At 49.6% G+C, this 23,670-nt stretch overlaps 1 protein-coding gene across 6 annotated transcripts in view; it reads left to right on the forward strand.

Annotated features, from left to right (window-relative positions):
• LOC144721407 (voltage-dependent L-type calcium channel subunit alpha-1D-like) overlaps positions 1–23,670 on the forward strand; it is a 192,132-nt gene that overhangs the window by 107,945 nt on the left and 60,517 nt on the right. For 5 of the 6 annotated variants that reach the window (XM_078599002.1, XM_078599004.1, XM_078599005.1 and 2 more), the window contains 15 exons: positions 1,025–1,145; positions 1,843–1,957; positions 2,480–2,582; positions 3,166–3,235; positions 6,021–6,153; positions 6,956–7,085; positions 9,076–9,135; positions 10,827–10,933; positions 11,462–11,549; positions 18,613–18,720; positions 19,916–19,968; positions 20,695–20,841; positions 21,384–21,585; positions 21,732–21,890; positions 22,478–22,588. In XM_078599002.1, the coding sequence (XP_078455128.1) occupies positions 1,025–1,145; positions 1,843–1,957; positions 2,480–2,582; positions 3,166–3,235; positions 6,021–6,153; positions 6,956–7,085; positions 9,076–9,135; positions 10,827–10,933; positions 11,462–11,549; positions 18,613–18,720; positions 19,916–19,968; positions 20,695–20,841; positions 21,384–21,585; positions 21,732–21,890; positions 22,478–22,588 (1,707 nt within the window). The remainder of the gene's footprint in view (positions 1–1,024; positions 1,146–1,842; positions 1,958–2,479; positions 2,583–3,165; positions 3,236–6,020; positions 6,154–6,955; positions 7,086–9,075; positions 9,136–10,826; positions 10,934–11,461; positions 11,550–18,612; positions 18,721–19,915; positions 19,969–20,694; positions 20,842–21,383; positions 21,586–21,731; positions 21,891–22,477; positions 22,589–23,670) is intronic. The other variant, XM_078599007.1, reaches the window with a different exon arrangement.

A 23,670-nucleotide genomic window follows, 5' to 3' on the forward strand; every position in this document is an offset into this window, starting at 1 on the left:
CAGTGGAGAGCACAGTTGGTGCATCTGCCAGTCATCTCAGTCAGTCAACCCATGGGACCTGGGTCTGTCCCATGACTGCCTCCTGCCAGCGGGCCTTCGATATTTTACGTGGCCTCAAAGTGCATCGAGCCTGGCACAAGCGCCATGGTGATGTCACCACCACTTAGACGGCGAATGGCAGCTGTTGTTGTGAATGTGAGGAAGTCTACGCATGTTTATGTGAGTGTGTGTGAGCATTTAAGTTACATTCCTAGCTATGATGGCCACTGGTATTTCCTATGTTGACTCAGCCTAAAATCTGTAAGTGGTATCACGGTGTGATCATCAACCAACATCAAGACTGAGGTCACACCACCCAGAGAAGTCCCTTGCCGACCTTAATAGGTGCTTGCTAACATCACTCTTTTCTGGTCTAACCAGGCTTAAGAAGGATTTGGTTTTGGAGGTGTGCTTGATTTATTTGGTTTTCTGTGTTTTCAATAGAGCCAGATTCGTTATTAAATAAAACATTGGTAACTTTAAGAATGGAAAACATTTTTGGCCTGCCAGAATTTCCTTCCAAGTGCATGTGTGTGTGGATGTCTTTGGGTGTGTTTGTGCACGTTTGTATCAGTGTATGTGAGTGTGGGGAGCAGTATAATGTAGTGAACCGGTCCTGGGCTTCCCTGGGGTCGACTCAGCCTTAAATTAGTACTTGGTGCGGTGTGTAAAAATTTGCACTGGGGAGACAAAGGCAGCCGGGCGTGGCACTGGCTGCACTGCCCCCTCATGTGCTGTGCCGGCTTTCATAGGCGATCATGAACAGCACTTGCCCGAATGGCCTGTTAAAGACTACATCGGGAATATGTGTCTTGAACTATATGTGTATATGTGTATTCTTGTATGTGGACATCTATGTGTGTGTCCCTGCGGATTGTGCACCTATGCGTATGTGTGCGCGCATGCACATTGGTGAGTGACCGCCCTCCCTCCCTCCACCCTCTCTCTCCACTTCTGTCACTCACCCACCTCCTCACCTTCGCAGATCCTCACTGGAGAGGATTGGAACTCTGTGATGTACGATGGCATCAGGGCGTACGGGGGTCCTGCCTTCCCAGGGATGCTCGTCTGCATCTACTTCATCATCCTCTTCATCTGCGGGAACTGTATCCTGCCTTACCCCCCGGAAGGCCTCAAGACTCCTTTTCAGGAGAATCCTGCCAGGTTTTTTTGCAGTTGGGTACAATGTTGCTGCCGTGTTTAATCCCAAGTGAGTCATTTTCAGGGAATTTTTCAGCATTGGGATGTTTGGGAGGAAGCCACAGAACCTCTGGAGTTGAAAAAACAAGCAACTCTTTGTGGAGAAGTCAATAATGGCTGTCTGATGCATAGACTCATCCCTGCCATAGGAATGTGCAATTTCCACCACTGGTTGTAAACAGGAGATGAGCACCGCCTCAATGCTCACTTGAGTAGGAACTTTGATCGATCGGTGCAGTTCAGTGAAGGCGTGAGCCTGCTGGTCGGCGCTAATATCCGAAAAGCGGCCATCGCTATCCAGGCGACTGGACCCATTGGTGAATCCCTCCGATGGGCACCACTTATCCCCAAAGCTCGGGGACCCGCGACAGGTCTCTAACGAGTCTGCACGGCACGTTACCGAGGGACGAGTTCATAAACCCGCCGTCCGCCCGCAGAAACACGGATGCGGGGAATTAAATGATGGGTTCGCCAAAAAGGCAGCGTGGCCCCTTCAGCCGAGCTCTGGTTAAGACTCCACAGGAGCAGAAAAAGATTTGAGCCGCAATATCAGGAAGGTCATCGCGTGTTTTTTTCTGAGCGACGCTGCGACGCGGCGTGCAGACATTCTGCTCAATGTGTTCTTGGCTATCGCCGTGGACAACCTGGCGGACGCGGAGAGCCTCACGTCAGCTCAGCGTGAAGCGGAGGAGGAGAAGGAGAGGAAGAAGATCGCCAGGTACGGGGGGCCACTATGAAACCTGTTGGTCTGGCAGCCCGAGTTCACTGCCGGTTCCCCTCTGTGGAAACATCGTGGTATGGGAATAGGAACCGTTGTGAAAAGTGCGAGTATGGCATACAAGCGTATATACTGTCCCTGTCCACACCTGGCCCAAGTACACAAAGTCCTCTGCCATAAGGGTTGCGGTTAGATGTAGGGTTGTTTTACGAAAGTTGTCGGCCGTCCGGGTTTGACACGCTCGGTCTGGGATCAGCATCTGTGTTGGTGGCAAGAGTTTATTAGTCCTGAGATTCTGGTGACGGTGTAGTTGTGTGGAACTCTGCTACAGCAAGCTGCAGAGTCTTGATGGGGCTAGAGTGTATTTGGGTTTGCTGTCTGGAAGATGCGTCCACACTGTGGATTACTCCACGAGAGAGCGTTTGGAATGGGAAATCCTGGGCTTGTGCGTAGAACCCGGCATGCATGGAGGGGGGGGAGAGCACGGGGGTGTCGGGTGTCACCGGAGCACTGTCTGCCCAGAAGCGGTAGTCCCGAGAAGAAGCCCAAGGAGGAGTCACGGGAGGCCAACGGAACCGAGGAGATCATGGAGCTGAAGGCCATCACCCCGGACAGCACCACCAAGGTAAGCGGGGTGAGTGAGGTGAGTGAGGTGAGTGAGGTGAGTGAGGTGAGTGAGGTGAGTGAGGTGAGTGAGGTGAGTGAGGTGAGTGAGGTGAGTGAGGTGAGTGAGGTGAGTGAGGTGAGTGAGGTGAGTGAGGTGAGTGAGGTGTGTGAGTGTCATTTACCCCGGACAGCTCGTGCTCCTTTTAAATGTTTCAGACGAGATGCGATGTAAGTCGCTTATCGGGTGTAAAGCTGAGATGCCCCTGAGTTTGACTCCCATGCACGGCTAACATCACTGATTGTATCTACGTGTGCGTTTCTATTTTTGGTTCTTTTGGTAAAGTCATGTAGATAGAAAATAAAATTTAAATAAAAGATAATAAAATTAAATAAGCAAGCGGTTTCCAGATGAAGACCACTTGTGTTGTGATGGAAAAATCGCGGTTTTTTTTGCTTTTATTATATTCAATTTATTATTTTTATTTTTAATTATTTTTTATTTTTATTGTATTTTCTATGTTCGTGACTTTACCGAAAGAACCAAAAATATGAATTCCTGTAGTCACGAAAGTTTGAAGTCCGTGTGCGTTTCTGTTTGGAAGATTCCTCTGGATGACCCAGATGGAGAGGATGACAAGGAGAAGGACCCATACCCTCCCAGCGAGTACCCAGGTGCGCTTCGTGGCGGGGCATCCGGACGTCGCTCGCTGTCCCTAGGCAGCTGCCTCGGGACAAAATGTGTCTCTGTGTGTCTCGCTATGTTTGTCTTTTGTCTGTATCTATGTTTGTGTGTGTGTAGCAGTGGACAGTGGTGGTGCATCGGTTAGCGTTTTGTGTTACAAACCCGACGACAAGAGTTAAATTCCTACTCAGTGACGATTATCTTAACCAGTCCTGGGCCTCCCCTACTTCGACTCAGCCTCAGATGAGTACTTGGTACGGTGTATAAACATCACCACTAGGGAGACAAAGGCGATGTACCTGGCCACCCACCCCCTCGTGTGCCTTCATAGGTGCTCGCTAAAAACACTTGCCCAGAAATCCGTTAAGGTGATACAAGATATTTTGTGTTTGTCTATATTTTCCTGTGTTTATGAATACATGTGTGTCTTTGCACACTGCCCATACCTGGGCAGTGTGCTCATGACCGGCTCCAGTTTATCAGCAGAGGTCTCATTCCGAATCAGTCGAGCGGCAATATCTTTTCATCGGTTGCGTAACGCTGTGTGGAAGCTACCTGGTCTGTCGCTCCGCACAAAGCTTCAGGTCTTCTCGGCCACGGTCATTCCCTCCCTTCTCTACGCTTGCGAAACGTGGACCCCCCTAGTGGAGCATCTTCGCCGGTTGGAAACATTTAGGCTGGCCTGCCTACGATCCATCCTGGGTTTAACCAGGCTGGATTGTGTGAGGAGCTCACAAGTCCTTGAAAGATCTGGGCAAAGTCCCATCAGTGAGCTCCTCCGGCAGGCAAGGCTGCGTTGGCTGGGTCATGTAGCCCGCATGCCCAGCCACCGCATGCCTAAACAGCTTTTGTTCGGCCGGATCCAGGGGGCTAAACGGGCGCGGCACGGGCTAGAGAAGAGATGGAGTGATGTGGTACAGGAGGACGTGGAGCTGAGTGGACTTGCCTATGACTGGTACCAGCGGTGTCAAGATCGGCCTCAGTGGAGGAGGCTCGTGAAGGACGCTACTGGGCAGTTGGAGGCAGTCGCCCTCCAACAACAACGGAGGGCGGAGGAGCGACGCTCACAACAACGAGCGGAGCGCCGGGTGGCTAAAGCACAGCAAGTTGGCACAGTAGGGGGCACAGGTGGTGCATCAGCCAGTCATCTCGGTCATCTCGGTCAGTCGACCCGTGGCACCTGGGTCTGCCCCGTGACCTCCTGCCAGCGGGCGTTCGACACTTCACGTGGCCTCAGGGTGCACATGGCCTGGCACAAGCGTCGTGGTGACGTCACCGCCACTTAGTGGCGAATGGCGGTTGTTGTTGTCTTTGCCTTTGTTCATGGGAGGATACCAGAGAAATCCAGTGGAAACCTATACAGAACAGGGGGAGAACATATAAATCCCACACTGAAAGGTTTCCCTGTTCGGGAATCGAACTCCAGGGCCTACCTACTGTGAGGCACAAGTGTTTTCACTGCCCTACCTTGACACCTTTTGACCTGACAATGACACAATACATCCAAATATAAAAGCATACAAGTTTAGTTTTGTTCAATTGGAAAAACCAGCTCCTGGCCACGACGCCGCCTGACGATCACCCGCTTGCGTGCTGTTGTCACGACACCCTCTCTGAGTTTAGCCAAGAAGGAAAGGCGCCATGTGTCACTTGTCTTGCCAAGAAATCTGTTGAGGTCCCAGGGCTGAGACTGGGATTACGGTCGCATTACTTTGTCTGAAGACGAACAGAGGCCCGCACTCCAAGTTGGAAGCCTTCCAGTGGCAGTGCGGCATTCGAGATACATTTGTCTGCGCTCCCCCGTGAGGGGGAAACTGAGCAGAGCAGCGCTGTCGGAGACGTCACGAGGTTTACAAATTCTCCGCATTTATGTCTCGTAGCCAACGTGTAAATCTGCTCCTAACTCTTTTGTTACTGTGACCAAAGTGCCCATTCCACCGAAAAGATGCGAATTCAAATCCTGATTGAAGGCTGACTCGGCCCATCATCATCTGTCCTTGGTCGACAAATTGAGCACAAACATGCGTTCGTGGTACATTAACAGATGAATTGGTGAATCTCCACAATATAAATGTGGAATTTCCAATCATACCTCAAAACTGGTATCATAAATTAGCAATGCCCAGCACTTGTGTGGATGTATGGGACCACACAGACGTCAAAAACATGGTTCACACACTGGATAGACTCGCCCCGGCCATAGGACTGTGGTATTTCCACTGCTGACTTTTTCAATGAAAATGGCGACCGTTCCATTAAGATAGCTGAGACCTAGCAGAGCACTTAACTATCCAAATGCAATTTATAGTCACTATAAAACAAGACAAATAGGCGATTAAATCAGCCAATAAAAACACATCTTATTGCTGATACATTAAACGTAACTAAAAGCCCCACTGAAGCAATGCATCATCAAGCGTGGTATAAAAATGGACACTGGGGTAGTGACAGAGGTCCGTTCGATTCCCACAGGCCATCCTGTTAATGCTGTGCATTAAGCAAATGCAGCATCTGCTTCACAGTGGATGTTGACTTTTCACTGGCTTGTGTTGCGATCGAAACGTCGTGATGTTTTTATTATTTTTCTATCTACGTGGCTTCACCGAAAGACCCAACGAATATGAATTCCTGCAGTCACGAAAGCTTTAAGTCAAGACTTACTCCACATTAAGTTCACACATCGTCGTTTGGGCTGCATGAGGGGAGAGCCGGAGACGGTGACCATGTGCGCTCGCCTCTGTGTGTCTCTGTCACGGTGGCGACGCCACGACGCAGGCGATGACGACGAGAGTGAGCCTGAAGTGCCAATGGGACCGCGTCCGCGCCGTCTCTCTGAGCTGCAGATCAAGGAGAAAGTGGTGCCCATGCCCGAGAGCTCCGCTTTCTTCCTCTTCAGCCACACCAACCCGTACGCCCGCCCGCCCACTCACTCGCTCATCCATCCGGTCGCCCGCCCGCTCGCCCACCTGTCCCCTCATCCACCCGGTCACCCAACTGCTCACTCATCCATCTGCTTGCCCACCTGCCCTGACTCATCCTTCCGCACCCATCCAACTCTCCATCCAGCTCATGCCAACCTGTAGCGAGTGTATGGTTCGATTGCCCACTTACTCCCCACCTGCCCATTCACCAATCCACCCACTAACCAATGCATCCTACTCCCCACCTTCATCCATTGGGTTGCCACCTGCCTGGGAATTGATGGATGGTGAGTGAGTTGGGGGAGAGGGGGGTGGGGTCAGGTCAGGTTGTGGAAGCAGGGTGATTAGGTGGGAGCGAGGGCATAAGAAGGGTTAGTAGGGGGCACGTGGGTGACAGAGAGGGTGAGGTATGTCGCTGAAAGATGAGCGAGTGGGAGGCTGGTGGATGAATCGAGTTGCCACCTTTTCCACCAACCAAAACCGGACATGTTTCTGAGTCAGCCTCGGTTGATACAAAGTATACACTATCTGTGATGAAGTTCAACGCGATACTAATACCAGATTTTGGTACAAATCGATTCCTGTCACCCAGACATCAAGTTTCCAGAATGACCCAGACAGGTGGTAATATTTAAAATTATATACATTTAAAAATCTAAATAATGTAAAATAAATAGTCGCGAGTTGTTAACAAGGTTGGAGTTTTGTCACAGTTGCGTGCTTGGCATCGTCCGCAACGTGGATTCGTTTTGTTGTCTGTTTCTGCTTCTGACACCGTGGCTTGTACAGGTTCCGTATCCTGTGTCACCACATCATCAACCACACCATCTTCACCAACCTCATCCTCGTCTTCATCATGCTCAGCAGCGTCTCGCTTGCGGCTGAGGACCCAATCCGCTCAACCTCTTTCCGCAACGAGGTAGGTGCTATCTGTATAATCATGATAAAAAAGGCAGAATTCTTTATTATGAATATAAATTACATCAAGGTCAAGTGAGTTTGTTTAGGCTGCCCCAACTGGGGCCTTTCCTTGCAAAGGCCTTGGGAAGGCTGTGGGGGTTGGGGTGACAGACGGACCACGCTGCGGTCACTCTGGCGGCACGATACAGCAAAGGGCCGACTCAAGACGGCCCAACGACGGTCCCTGCTCAGAGCCCAGCACTGGCTCAGGGTTCAAGGCTGCCGGAAAAAGCAGTTGGTTAAAACGCATTCCGCTTTGGTTGTTGGGAGAGCAGTAAACAAACAAGGGTCCCATAATAGCAGCGTTGTCCGGGCAACCGCAACAACTTACGTTTTTTTTACGGCTGGGGAATGTGGTGGGCAAGCACACTCCCCACAAAGACAAAGGATCCCCAGTAAAGCCTTCGCAGAATGTTGGGGCAAGTGCTGTAAGCGAGCACCTGTGAGGGCCAACACGGTGCAAGAGCGGGTTGGGTGGCAAGCACCATGACAGAACCACGCCCGGCCACCTTTGTCTCCCCAATGCTGATGTTTGCACCCCGCACCAGGTAGTCATTTAAGGTTGAGTCGACCTAGCTGAGGCCCAAGACGGGTTCAAATATGCGTCACCGATCTTGGCTGTGAGCGGCAATCGAACTCAGGTCACCGGGTCAATAACGCAGTGTGTTAACCACTGTGCCACCGCCCCCCCCGACAGCCCACCCACGCACACGTGCAAGTGCACACGCTCGATACAACACGAACATTTCCTGGTTACTTCTGCGAGTTAGCTTAGATTTCCACTTTCAAGACTTATGGATGTAACCTCGCACTCTGCCTGTACTCACGTCACACTCACAGGCAAAACCTGCTGCCATATTTAAGTAATAATATTCATGTTTGCGTTAATATGGTGCTTACAAAGTACCGTAGATCACATGTCAACTAAAATGTTCAAAGGGCAGCCCTAGTGGCAGTGGACCGAGGTGACGCACACCGGCCACCTGCCAGTGGGCGTGAGTCAGCCAGTAGAGGCAATGGTGGGCATGTGAGCCTTGCATCAACGTGGAAGATAGAAGAATGGATGCTTGAAAGGACATGCTTAGTAAGTGAGAAAGATTTGCTGGATGTTGGGACTATCTCTCAGGGAAAGGAAGAGGAATGAAGAAGTGATATGGGGCAGTGAAATCAGCTGGTGTGCAGCTGCTGGGTCGATGGATAGTTGCATCACGGAATCGAGAGAAGAGGTGGCGGCAGCTTGCAGAGGTCTTCATCCAGCAGTGGATTGACCTTGGTTGGTGATACTCGAGTTGACGATGTTGCAAGTGTTTAACAAATGAAACATGAGTACGCAATTTGCAGGCCCCCCATAGGCCTTGAACACCGCATGCGAGGTTCCAGATGGAAAATGCTTTAGCGGTGGCTGCTAGAAATGTGGCCCAGCAGTGCCTGGTTCAGCGCTCATTGCAGAGGTTTGAGGTTCAATGTGGCTGGCCAACCTGGTTCATTAGCAATGGCCGTGTAATAACCGTTCAGTACAACACCAGCGATCCGCCTGGCAATGGATGTGAAAGATCCTATAATGTAATTCTAAAAGAGTAGGCCATTGTGTGCCGGCATCATGGTCAACATTTTTTTAATTAACCGCAAATTACTTGAGATTACACACATCAGCACTGTCAGCTCTTCCTTTGAAACTATTGCAGACTGCGTCTTCCTTCACTCTGCGCTACAGAGAATGGCATAAAGACCAAATCTACTCGGTTATAATTAAGTGCTCTTATTCAGCAACATAATCCAAGGGTTGTATGTGCAGTTTGTTTATGCTTAGTTCATTGTATTTATCTAAAATGTAGGCGTTCGACACAATGTTTTGATACTTCGGTTTGTTTACTGGCGCGTATTCATACAGTCCGCTGATACCGCTTTGTGTGGTAATGCGTGCCTATGTGTGTCTCATGTGGTTGCAGATCCTGGGCTACTTTGATTATGCCTTCACTACCATCTTCACCATAGAGATCATGCTCAAGGTAACATGCCCTGGCGTCATGTGTGCATTTGGCTTCACTCTTTCCTGCTATTGGGTGCCGTGTCGCCCATGCTGTGGCTGGCGGTTGGCTGATCTCAGGGTTAAAGCCGAAAACACAAAATAATCACGAACGTCGCTGTGGAGAAAAACATTTATACACAGACAATTCATCACCTTTACATATATGTCCCTGTACATAAAAAAATAAAAGTAGTTTTTTTAACATCCCATTTGCCGCACGGCCTTCTAGAAGTGCATTATTTCAGAAGTATTGGTTCAGCACAGTCAAATTCTGGACCGGTATTGATGTTCAGTGTCTCATTAGCAGAGTCTGGCTCCCTGAAAGCAATGCTGGTGACCTGCCAGATGTTTCTAGGCAAGGGCCATCTCTGTTAGATATGGATCCTAGTTGAAAACTATATTAAACACAACACAAAGTAATCACTCACATTGTTGTGGTGACAGCTGAGGTTTATACGGCGCCGCCCTTGCTCTGATGGACCCCCTGCCTCCCCATCGCACGCTCCCGGCCTGACAAATACACGCCAAAGAGACTGCCTCGATGTGGATACATCTCATCGTTTGATGTTGCTTTAGAAAAAAAAAAAACGCATCAGCCCCCCACCCACCCATCACGCCACACAGTCGCCAATTTAACGTTCATTAAATGGATGATTAGGGCTGGCTCACGAGAGGGCTTGAGAGTGTTTGATGTCATCGCCAGCGTTGCGCTTGCACTAGGCCTCATTTGCATGCAGCACGAGTGGATTCACCTGCACAGCACGCAATGTGTTTGTGGCTTTTTTTTATTTGTGACAAAAGCCAGCAGCCCTAATCATCGCCATCACCAACAGCACTGCGATCATGATCACCATCACCACCATCATGGGCAGCAGGGTGATGCAGAGGTAACACTTGTGCCTAGCAGCTAGAAGGGCCTGGGTTCGATCTCGGACTCTGTGGAATTTGTTCTCTCCCTGTTCTGCATGGGTTTTCTCCAGGTTCTCTGGTTTCCTCCCATAGCTCAAGAAATACCACACAGTGACTGGTATTAGCCAGCCACCCTAATGCTAAAGAAATACCAGAAAATTACCCAATTTGGATAATACACACCAGCAACATTGCCTGAAAGGACCCTCCTGAGAAAGTATTGAGACTCAGTGAGGCTATCCATCAGACAGCAGAGATTGCTCTCTCAGCAGACTCACTCCCACCATATGAATACGGAATTCCCACCAATGGCTGCGATGCTCATTTGAGCAACTGAATCTGAAGCTGCTAAACAAATTAGAGGGACATGGATACATGGGACAAAAAGCATCCTGACGTATTTAGTAACTAGCAAGAGGAGAAGAGGCAGCGCAGGGAGCCAACAGCAAGGGTTGCTCAGAGAGGGGAGTTGCAGACACCCGCCTGTCTATCCACCGCTCCTTCCAATAACTTTCACACACCCACCTACCCACTCATCTATACACCTACCGATCAACCCACTCACCAAACTGAACACCCACCTACCTTTCCACCCACCTGCTCACCCACTTGCTTTTTCAATTCTCACCAGAAAAAGCAACTGCCACTACCACCGCTAACCTCATCACCTTCCACCACAACCACCCTCACCATCATCTCCATCAATGTCGCTCTGATTCCAGTGCCTGCTGTGCCCCCCCCACCCACTTCCCCATGGCTCAGATGACGGCCTACGGCGCGTTTGTGCACAAGGGCTCGTTTTGCCGCAGCTACTTCAACCTCTTGGACCTGCTGGTAGTGGGAGTCTCCCTCATCTCCTTCGGCATTCAGTGAGAAGCACGTGTGTGTGCACGTGTGTATACATCTGTGTATGTGGACAGCAGTAGTGCAGTGGTTAGCGCGCTGTACTACGAACCCAGAGACCCGAGTTCGCCAACACCATTGACGATTATGTAAAAAAGTCCTGGTCCTCCCCGAGGTCGACTCAGCCTCAAATGAGTACCTGGTACGATATGTAATTTCTTCTGTATTGCGGTTGTTTTTGCCCTAATTTTTTCTTTGCTTCATTCCCATACTTGTTTTTTAGTTAGTCTATCATTCGGATGACCCAGGCCACCTACCCATGCACCTAAACTGATCCTAGGCCTCCCATTGGTCGACTCAACCTTAAACAAGTACCCTGTGTGATGTGTAAACATCGCCACTGGGGAGACAATGACGGTCGGGTGTGGTGCTGGCCACCCACCCCCTCGTGTGCAGTGCCGGCCTTCATAGGTGCTACTCACTAGCAGCACTTTCCCCAACAGCTTATGTAGGCTACACGGGGGAGCTTTGTCTTTGCGTGCATCTCCTCGCAGGTCGAGCGCCATTTCCGTGGTGAAGATTCTCCGCGTGCTGCGCGTGCTGCGACCACTGCGCGCCATCAACCGTGCCAAGGGCCTCAAGGTGCGTTGGGAGCGGTAGTGGCGATAGAAGAGCCATAGGGAGGTGACTGGCCACCAGTGAGTGAGTGACTGAGTGAATTACTGAGTGAGTGAAGTAAACACAAGGTTTCTTAGCACAGGCCAAAATCGTCAAGCAACCAGCAACTAACAGCACCATCAAAGTTGTAATCGATAAAAGTTTATTTTTTATTTATTGAGACAAGTTATCATAAGATACGATGATGGGAGGAGGGAATCTAGAATTAGATCAGAATATGTACTTATACTGGATGAATCTAATGAGTTATCAGGTTATAAAGCTCTTTTCACAAATGTCCAGTAGGGGCGGATAAGAACGTTAAAACAACAAACAATACGAAAATGCGATAGTCGTGAAAAGCACAAAAAGGTAAACAAATCACCAAAACACAAACATTAAACTAAAGCGTCCCCATGCTACCAAGCAAACCCCACTGCGGTATAAACTTAATAACTACAAAGTAGATCAGTGCAAGGGAAGCAGCATCAAGAGAAGTGTCGTTACCTGCAGTGTAGTGAGTGGGTGAGTGAGTGGGTGGGTGTGGGTGGGTGATTGAGTGGTAGAGTGAGTGAATATATTGGGTGCCTGGTAGAACGAGCGAGTGAGTGGGGTCGTGAGTGGATGGGTGGCTGAATGAGTCTCGTCTATTTCTGAATTTGGCAGCAATATGGTTCAGGAGCTGTCTAGCAATGTCCAGGTCTGCTTGCCATGAGAGGCCTTCAGGAGTGAGTTTGTTAATATTTCCCATTCTTCCACTGAATGAGAACAGACTATAATGGTTTACAGTTATGGTCCATGGTTTGGGTTGTATGGCCACAACCACACTGCTATCGCTGTGTCTCTAAGTTTGCATCCATGAAGGAGATGTGCACAACGGCCTGTCGATGTTTCTATGCAGCTGATTCCTTCGAGGAGAAATGTCCATGCTAGGCGGTGCGATGTTTGGGTCTTCAATGAGTTCTAGATTTGAAGCTTTCGTGACTGCAAGGAATCATATTCTTAGGTTTTTTCGGTAAAGTCACGTAGGTAAAACATCAAAATTAATGAAAATAAAATCAAATAAAAATAAAAATCACGACGTTTCGGAGGCAACATAAGTCTCCGTCATCAGGTGGGACCGTCACAGCCGAATTAGCTGCATCAAGTGAGGCAATGATTTAAGAAGTAATCCCTTATAAGCAAGTTGAAGGGGGGAGGAGAGGGGGGGGGGGGCTCATCAGAATGTGGTAGCCAATGAATGGAACGTATCGGGAGGGAGGGGGCGGGGCTCAAAGACAGCACGGAGTGCTAAGTACAACGAATCGGGAGGGGGAGGGGGGGGCCAAAACAATGGACGACGGCTTGGACGCGGTTGCTGCTGCACACGCCAACACAATGGACAGAGAGGGGGGAGGGGAGGTCTGATACACATGATAGACAAAAGAACGAAAATGCCCATGTTTATACCAATGCTGGCTGAACAATGAAGAGAGCACTGCCAAAAAATAACTGGGGATGTTAACACTCGGTAAAGTAAAGTAAAATAGTGCCTGTCAGATAAGATGGTCCAAAAAAGTGTAATTAAGTCTTTTTTGCGTGGTTGATAACATCTTTCCAATGATTACTAAGTTTGTACCCATCATCACGGTTGAAATTATGTCTGTGTTTGTATATTTGTATGGCTTCGTGTACAAACCTTTGATGGTAGCCGGGAGGTTTGCAGAGAACCTTGGTCTCGGAAAAGACAATTTCATGAGAGCCCACCGAGTTGTAGCAATGATCGGCAACGGCAGAAGAATCAGTTCTGCCGTGTTTCAGATCTGACTTGTGCTCGCGGACACGATCAGAAACATGACGTTTCGTTTCTCCAATGTAGCAATCACCACAAAAGCAACTCAATTTGTAGACTCCAGGATACTGTAAGTCAGGAACGACATCCTTCACAGATGGAATCAGATCACGGATTTTATGCACTGTACTGAATCGGACTTGGATCTTATGTTTGTTTAGAATTTTGGAGATCTTTTTGGTCACGCCTGCTATGTATGGTAACGTGATGGTTTTGGTCGGAGTTTCAAGTGGCTGTTTCTGTGTGGTGGGAGAGACAGCTTGGCAGATAGTACGGTCAGAGTATCCGTTCATCCTGAGGGCACGATGTACATGTCTTAATTCACCGGTCAGGTGGTGTTTGTCAGAAATGCCATGGGCTCTGTGGTATAGCGTTTTGATGAGAGAATTCTTTTGAGATGGGTGGTGGTGGGAATCCGGTTTCAAGTAGGAATCTGTGTGGGTGGCTTTCCTGTTGACAGAATGTCCCAAGGATCTGTCAGGCCTCCTCTCAAACAGAATATCCAAGAATGGTAGTTTACCGTCTTTCTCCACTTCCATGGTGAATCTGATGGATGGGTGTCTAGAATTGATGTGGTCCAAGAAGTGGTTCAATGCTGGGAGGCCATGTGGCCAGATGACGAAAGTGTCATCCACATACCTCTTCCACAGGGAAGGACGCAGGGTAGATGTCTGGATGGTGTCTGATTCAAACTTTTCCATGAACATGTTGGCTATAACTGGTGACAAAGGGGAGCCCATAGGGGTACCCTCATTCTGTTTGTAGAAGGTGCCATTCCAGGTAAAATAGGTGTTGGTGAGGCAATGCCTAACCAGTGCAGGTGCATCAGAATTCAATCCATGTTGGACTAAGTCCTCAATTATTGTTAGGGTGTCCGGTACTGGGACTTTGGTAAACAAAGATACTACATCAAAGCTGACGAGGATGTCATCAGGAGATAGTACCATGTCCTTAACCATAGAGACTAATTGGGTTGAGTTGAGTACTGCCGAAGAGGTCTTGCCTGTGAAAGGGAGCAGAGTATCTGATAGAAAACGGGCTAGTTTGTACGTAGGAGAGTTTATCGTCGACACAATGGGTCGTAGCGGGGTGCCTTCCTTATGGATTTTGGGAAGACCATAGAGTCTGGGAGGTCTTGCCGCCGATGGTTTTAGAGAGGGACGTTTGCTTGGTTCGATTAGGGAAGTCGAACTCGTGATGATACTGTTGGTTTTCGTCGTTAGACTTTTAGTGGGATCGTTTTTAATTTTGGAGTAACTCCCATCATTAAGAAGGTCCAGGATTTTGTTGTTGTATGAATCTTTATCCATGATGACCGTGGCATTGCCCTTGTCTGCCGAGAGGATGACTATATCATCTCTCTTTTTTAGGTCCGCGAGTTCAGAGCGTTCGTTTTTGCTGATGTTACTAGTAGGTTTCTTAGCATTCTTAAGAATAGTAGCTATTTCAGCTCTTGCTACATCCGCATGGATGTGTCCTATGCCTCTGAGGGCTACATCAATCTGAGAAATCATATCCTCTACTGGTATATATTTAGGGGTGACGGCGAAATTTAGTCATTTGGCCAGTACCGTTTTTAGAGTGTCAGAAATTGGGATGTTACTCTGATTAATCACGGTCTTGTTAACATCCAGCTTTGCGATGTGTGGCTCTGGTTTCTTTTTAGATAGGAGGTTGAATTTAGAAATCAGGTTAGCTTTGCATTTGGCTGACATTGAGTCAGCAGAAGCAGAAGTCATGTTATCAACGTGGTTCCAATCAGAAGGTGACATTTTTTGTGTTAACATTAAATGTGTTTGTAAGAGAGTCTTGTCTAAATTATCGAGTTCAGATCGGAGTAACCTTATTCTCTCCGAGATTAGTGATAGGCTAGCTTTAAATAAGATCTGTTTAGAGTTCGGTGAGGACACAGCAGCGGATGTGAGTGTGAAAGCGATGGGTATTACCTTGTTATCTCGGCATCTCTTGAGGAAGGCCAGCGTCTCGAGAAGCTGTGACTTCTTGTCTCGTTGTCTGTTAAAAACTCTAACAGATCGGTGAAATTCCTCCCCGTAGAGGGCATTCATTCTAGATTTGAAGCCTTCGTGACTGCAAGGAATCATATTCTTAGGTTTTTTCGGTAAAGTCACGTAGGTAAAACATCAAAATTAATGAAAATAAAATAAAATAAAAACAAAAATCACGACGTTTCGGAGGCAACACAAGTCTCCGTCATCAGGTGGGACCGTCACAGCTGAATTAGCTGCATCAAGTGAGGCAATGATTCAAGAAGTAATCCCTTATAAGCAAGTTGAAGGGGGGAGGAGAGGGGGGGGGGCTCATCAGAATGTGGTAGCCAATGAATGGAACGTATCGGGAGGGAGGGGGCGGGGCTCAAAGACGGCACGGAGTGCTAAGTACAACGCATCGGGAGGGGGAGGGAGCGGGGCCAAAACAATGGACTACGGCTTGGACGCGGTTGCTGCTGCACACGCCAACACAATGGACAGAGAGGGGGGAGGGGAGGTCTGATACACTTGATAGACAAAAGAACGAAAATGCCCATGTTTATACCAATGCTGGCTGAACAATGAAGAGAGCACTGCCAAAAAATAACTGGGGATGTTAACACTCGGTAAAGTAAAGTAAAATAGTGCCTGTCAGATAAGATGGTCCAAAAAAGTGTAATTAAGTCTTTTTTGCGTGGTTGATAACATCTTTCCAATGATTACTAAGTTTATACCCATCATCACGGTTGAAATTATGTCTGTGTTTGTATATTTGTATGGCTTCGTGTACAGATTCCTACTTGAAACCGGATTCCCACCACCACCCATCTCAAAAGAATTCTCTCATCAAAATGCTATACCACAGAGCCCATGGCATTTCTGACAAACACCACCTGACCGGTGAATTAAGACATGTACATCGTGCCCTCAGGATGAACGGATACTCTGACCGTACTATCCGCCAAGCTGTCTCTCCCACCACACAGAAACAGCCACTTGAAACTCCGACCAAAACCATCACGTTACCATACATAGCAGGCGTGACCAAAAAGATCTCCAAAATTCTAAACAAACATAAGATCCAAGTCCGATTCAGTACAGTGCATAAAATCCGTGATCTGATTCCATCTGTGAAGGATGTCGTTCCTGACTTACAGTATCCTGGAGTCTACAAATTGAGTTGCATTTGTGGTGATTGCTACATTGGAGAAACGAAACGTCATGTTTCTGATCGTGTCCGCGAGCACAAGTCAGATCTGAAACACGGCAGAACTGATTCTTCTGCCGTTGCCGATCATTGCTACAACTCGGTGGGCTCTCATGAAATTGTCTTTTCCGAGACCAAGGTTCTCTGCAAACCTCCCGGCTACCATCAAAGGTTTGTACACGAAGCCATACAAATATACAAACACAGACATAATTTCAACCGTGATGATGGGTACAAACTTAGTAATCATTGGAAAGATGTTATCAACCACGCAAAAAAGACTTAATTACACTTTTTTGGACCATCTTATCTGACAGGCACTATTTTACTTTACTTTACCGAGTGTTAACATCCCCAGTTATTTTTTGGCAGTGCTCTCTTCATTGTTCAGCCAGCATTGGTATAAACATGGGCATTTTCGTTCTTTTGTCTATCATGTGTATCAGACCTCCCCTCCCCCCTCTCTGTCCATTGTGTTGGCGTGTGCAGCAGCAACCGCGTCCAAGCCGTCGTCCATTGTTTTGGCCCCCCCCTCCCCCTCCCGATGCGTTGTACTTAGAACTCCGTGCTGTCTTTGAGCCCCGCCCCCCTCCCTCCCGATACGTTCCATTCATTGGCTACCACATTCTGATGAGCCCCCCCCCCCTCTCCTCCCCCCTTCAACTTGCTTATAAGGGATTACTTCTTGAATCATTGCCTCACTTGATGCAGCTAATTCGGCTGTGACGGTCCCACCTGATGACGGAGACTTGTGTTGCCTCCGAAACGTCGTGATTTTTGTTTTTATTTTATTTTATTTTCATTAATTTTGATGTTTTAGCTACGTGACTTTACCGAAAAAACCTAAGAATATACTTCAATGAGTTGTTTATTCTGGACATCTGCTTTGTGCCACTGTTCACACAGCAGTGATGACCGGTATCAGAAGTCAAATTTGAGCAACTGCAGGTCTGTGTTGGCTTTTTGGAAAATTGCCTCGAATTGTTCGTGAAGCAGTTCACGCTGTCCGTTGGCGTCCTTTTCGACAAAGCATGAGTCTGGGTTGTGGTCCTCGTTCCATCAGGCTGCGTGAAACGTGCCCAACTCTTTAGGGTCGTACATACGGAAGGTGTCTTGTGCCAACGACCATACCCCGAGTCTCGCTGCGGCTTCACGATGTTTTGAGTAGCCCCACTGTGTGTGGTGGCCGTTGAATTCCCCCACATCTATAGCGGGCTGAGCGGCTGCTGGCAGAGGTGGTTATGGTGGATGAGTGAGTTCTTGTGACCTGCAGTATGGTGGTTGATCACAGTGTGGATGAAACAACACACTCAATCTGGTAGATCGAGTCCTCAATGTGAGTGGAGGAATCAGATGGAAGAATTTCACAGGAACAGCAACAAGGAGATGACTGACTGACGGTTAGCGAGAACATCTGCAGATACGGCAGCAGCAGGATTTCAACATCGGCCGAGTTTGTGCTCCGTGCAGCAGCAGCAGCGATAATTGTTTGACGTGAATGAGGTTTTGATACGGAAAAGAAAACGAAGCATCTCTGATGCTTCCTGACCCAGAAGAGTGACACAGCCAGAGGAGTGACACAGCCAGAGGAGTGACACAGCCAGAAGAGTGACACAGCCAGAAGAGTGACACAGCCAGAAGAGTGACACAGCCAGAGGAGTGACACAGCCAGAGGAGTGACACAGCCAGAGGAGTGACACAGCCAGAGGAGTGACACAGCCAGAAGAGTGACACAGCCACAAGAGTAACGCCGCTGTTCCATGGCAGCTTCGATGGCATTGTTGTACGCAACAGCCACGTGTGATGCTGCTGACCACACACACAGCATCACACACACACATAGCATCACACACACACACCTGTAGCAGCATCACACCTGTGTGTGTGTGTGATGCTGCTACACACACACCTGTAGCAGCATCACACACACACACACACCTGTGTGTGTGATGCTGCTGACCACATCTGTGCTTTGGCGCACGCCGCCCCAGCGCCGTTGACTCCAGCCCCGTGTCTCCGCAGCACGTGGTGCAGTGCGTGTTCGTCGCGATCCGCACCATCGGCAACATCATGATCGTCACGACGCTGCTGCAGTTCATCTTCGCCTGCGTGGGTGTTCAGCTGTTCAAGGTGCGGTGCTCTGATAACACGCGTATAACTGCGGCGTTATTTTATTTCCCATCATGACATTTTTACTTGTGCTACAGCAGCGATGCCGTGAGAGGCGTCGTGTTAGAGGACGGTTCGTGGAAGTTGCTTTCGCAAAACTACTCGTGAATTAGACAAATTATTTGGTGATGCTTTTGCGTTGGGAGCGGCGCACAAGCGCAAATAATAACAAGTCAGCACATTTGTTGAACAACACTGTGGCCTTGAAAGGTAGATATATACGTCTATGAGGTGACGAGCCGGGCAATATCTTGTCCTCATAGCACATGGAGATCCTTTCACCCTGCCACAGGCCGCACGCTTTTCACCTGTGCATCACCAAGCCATATGCTGCTTTTGGTTTGATTTTTGTGGGGGTGATTCAGAGTGAATGTGGGGGGCATGACCCAGGTTGTTGCTTCTGCAGTGTTTTCTATCCCCGATGTGACCACGAGGTGGGAGCAGAGTCGCACGCGTGTGGCGCGCAAACCAAACCCGCGGCACTTCGGGTCAAGAGCCACGAGGCGGCGCCATCGTCCCGAGAATTTACGGGACGATTTTCATTTGTCAAGCGGCGCATTGTGCCCGTCGATCCCAATGCGCCGAGTATGGAAAGCAGAAATGAACATAACCTGGATGAACATCCATAGCTCGGCGGTGAAGGGCGGTTTATCGATGCCTTGCCTCTTATTCTGTTACAGCGACATGAAGCAGAAGATTGGTGCTGGATACGACGACATATGCAAATGTAGTCTGTAACTTTGATCCATAGCCGTGTTTCAATAGTTCAATTTGAATGTGCAATTGTATTGAGGGACTTTGTGTTGTCTTGGTGTGGTCTGGGACTGTTTATTTTGTTATTTTTCTGCCTTGCCCAAGCTTGCATTTAGTGTTGAAAAATCGGCAGGAATGTATGTACTTGTGGAATTTTTGTTTATATAATGTGTGTATGTCTATTTATAGTAACTTGCTCACCTTTTATCCATTTTTAACGCCTATTGATATGTGTTTGTTGTAACTTGGCTGTAACCTGCCCCTACTGGACAAATGTAAAAAAAACCTTCATAGCTCATCGGATTCCTCCTTCAGTCGAAATACAGATTCTGATTCTGATCACCGGCTGCGTGCAATGGTGACTCGTGCAGTGCTTAGACGCCTCCGTCCTCTGTGCTTCCAGGGCACCTTCTACAGCTGCACGGACGAAGCAAAGCACACGCCGGCCGACTGCAAGTGCGTTGCACGTCACCACGCAGCGCCCCACGCATTGCTCACCACCCTCGCCACACTCCATGCAGAACTGACGCAGCGAATTCCCCACACACTCGGGGTACTCATACTGCCCGCCGCGCTCACACTCCACTTACACACTTTCCACCAAACACAACAGAGGCAAAGATCCCCCATATAGCCTCAACAGACTTTTGGGGAAAGTTGTTCGCGAGCACCTATGAAGGCCAGCACAGCACACGAGGGAGTTGGTGGCCAGCATCACGCCACCCTTGTCTCCCTAGTAGCGATGTTTACACACTGCACCAGGTACTCGTTTGAGGCTGAGTAGACCTCGGGGATGCCCAGGACCAATTCAAATGTTCGTCACTGGTGTTGACCGTGAGCAGGAATCCAACCCAGGTCGCCTGGTTTTGTAGCGCAGTGCGCTAACCGCTACACTACTGCTGCACGCAGTGACACACACTCACCACACTTTTGCTCACCACATTATCACACACTACACTGACACTCATACACACCGTGCACACACGCTATTGGTAATATAGTGTTATCATTTGTAATATATTGCGTACATCTGTTAATGTTACGCAAGAACTCTAGTCTAGTGTTGGTGAATTGGGATGAGATCTGCAGCATCGCTGATGGGATCGGAACCAAACTCAATCCAAGCCAAGCCCTGCAGCGCATTCGCAGCGTGACTCTGGTGGCCGTGCCGCCGTTCCCCAGGGGCCACTTCATCGTGTACAAGGACGGCGACGTGAACCAGCCGCTCACGAAGCGGCGTGTGTGGCAGAACAACGAGTTCAACTTTGACGACGTGCTCTCGGGCATGCTCACCCTCTTCACGGTGTCCACCTTTGAGGGCTGGCCCACGTGAGTGGAAAGAGGATCACCGTCACCACACAACCAACCTCACCACACCCCACGACACAACCACACTCCACCACACTACACAGCCACACCGCACCCCACTGCACAACCACACCGCACCACAACGCACCCCACCACACAACCACACCGCACCCCACCACACAACCACACCGCACCACACCACACAACCACACCGCACCACACCGTCACCGCACAACCAACCTCACCCCACTACACAGCCACAACCCACTACACAACCGCACCCCTCTTCACATTCACACCACACCACACAATCACACCCCTCTACACAACCACACCGTCACCACACAACACAACCTCACCCCACAATACAACCACACCGCACCCACCACACAACTACACTAAACCTCACTAGACCACAACCACACTCCACCACAACTGCACCTCATTCCACTACAACCACACCCCACCACACCACACCCCACAACCCCACCACAACTGCACCGCGTGGCTACACGACGCAAGCGAGCGAGTCTGTGCTCACAGTGAATGCGTGCGTCTCCCAGGCTGCTGCACCGCGCGATCGACTCTCACGCCGAGGACGTGGGACCCATCTACAACTACCGCGTCGAAATCTCGATCTTCTTCATCATCTACATCATTATCATCGCCTTCTTCATGATGAACATCTTCGTTGGTTTCGTCATCGTCACATTCCAGGAGCAAGGAGAACAGGAGTACAAGAACTGTGAGCTCGACAAGAACCAGGTCCGTGAGTGGGTGGGTTGGTAGGAGGGTTAAGTGGGTGAGTGAATTAGTGGGTGGGTGGGTGAGTGAGTGAATAGATGGATGGGTTGGTACCTTTTTACCTTTTTAACACCCATACATCTACCTACCCACTCACCTACCCACAGAGGCAGTGTGTGGAGTACGCGCTGAAGGCTCGCCCTCTCAGGCGCTACATCCCCAAGAACCCATACCAGTACCGCGTCTGGTACGTGGTGAACTCTACCGCCTTCGAGTACCTCATGTTTGGACTCATCATGCTCAACACGCTGTGCCTCGCCATGCAGGTCAGCACTGTCGCTACCAAATCCACCACTGGCCGTCACGACCACCATCACTATCAGTGTCACCACCACTATGACCACCATCACTATCACCACCACGATGACCACCATCACTATCACCGTCACCACCATCACTATCACCGGCAACAAAGACAAATATTCCCCGTATCGTCTAACAGGCTGTTGGGGCAAGTGCTGTTAGCGAACACCTATTGAGGCTGGTACGGCACACGAGGGGGTGGTTGGCTAGCACCACTCTCGGTCGCCTATGTCTCCCTGGTGGCGATGTTTACACACTGCACCAGGTACTCATTTGAGGCTGAGTCGACCTAGGGAAGGCCCAGCACCGATTCAGATAATCGGCACTGGTGTTGGCCGTGAGCGGGAATCGAACTCGGGTCGTTGGGTTTGTAGCGCAGCACTCTAACCGCTACTCTATGGCTCCCCACACTATCACCACCATCACTATCACCACCATCACTGTCACCCCACCACTACTATCACAGCCATCAATACCACCGTCACCACCGCCACCACCGTCACCACCACCACTACTATCAGTGCTGACTGTGCGGGTGGCTGTGCTGCAGCACTACGGGCAGTCAAAGTCGTTTCGGGAAGCGATGGACGCGTTCAACATGCTCTTCACCGGGCTCTTCACTGCCGAGATGATTCTCAAACTCGTCGCTTTCAAGCCCAGGGTGAGCGCTGACGCGGCGCGGTGTGGCCCGCAGCACCACACGCTGCAGAGCAGCACACAGCTACACCTCACAGCGCATCGCATGCCAGGCAGCGTACAATACACTCAGCACGCAGCATGGTGCATACCATACCCTACGCACAGCACACAGCATACCAGATAGCATGCACAGCACAAGCAGAACACACTACACATCACACAAAGCCTGCCACACACTGCACAACATTGAGAGGGCTGCAAAGCACACCATGCACACCACACCATGCGACCCACACCATACACTGCACCATGAACCACACCATGCACACCACACCATGAACCACACCATGCACTACACCATGCACACCACACCATACACTGCACCATGCACCACACCATGCATCACACCATGCACCACACCATGCACACCACACCATGCACACCACACCATTCACACCACCATGAGCCACACCATGCACACCACACCATGCACACCACACCATGCACACCACACCATGAACCACACCATGCACTACACCATGCACTACACCATGCACACCACACCATACACTGAACCATGCACTACACCATGCACACCACACCATACACTGCACCATGAACCACACCATGCACACCACACCATGAACCACACCATGCACTACACCATGCACACCACACCATACACTGCACCATGCACCACACCATGCACACCACACCATGAACCACACCATGCACACCACACCATGTACACCACACCATGCACACCACACCATGCACACCACACCATGCACACCACACCATGCACACCACACCATGCACACCACACCATGCACACCACACCATGCACACCACACCATGCTCTGCGCACTGCTTGTGATGCACTCGACCTGCACACACCTCACACAGCACTGCTTTGCTGCTCGCTTGAGTGAGGTGCACGTGGATGCGAGCTACGGAGCAAGCGGGTTGCGTGCGCGTTCGTTGTAATGTGTAACCATGGCTTTACCATCAGCGGAGCTGGACTGGTGTGCATGCGTGCGTGCGTGTACGTTGGTGCGTGAGGGTGCGTGCAGGACTGGGTGAAGCATGGCACGCCACTATTTG

This window comes from Lampetra planeri, chromosome 11 (assembly GCF_965212315.1).
Source record: "Lampetra planeri chromosome 11, kcLamPlan1.2.h2, whole genome shotgun sequence".
Lineage (NCBI taxonomy): Eukaryota > Metazoa > Chordata > Hyperoartia > Petromyzontiformes > Petromyzontidae > Lampetra > Lampetra planeri.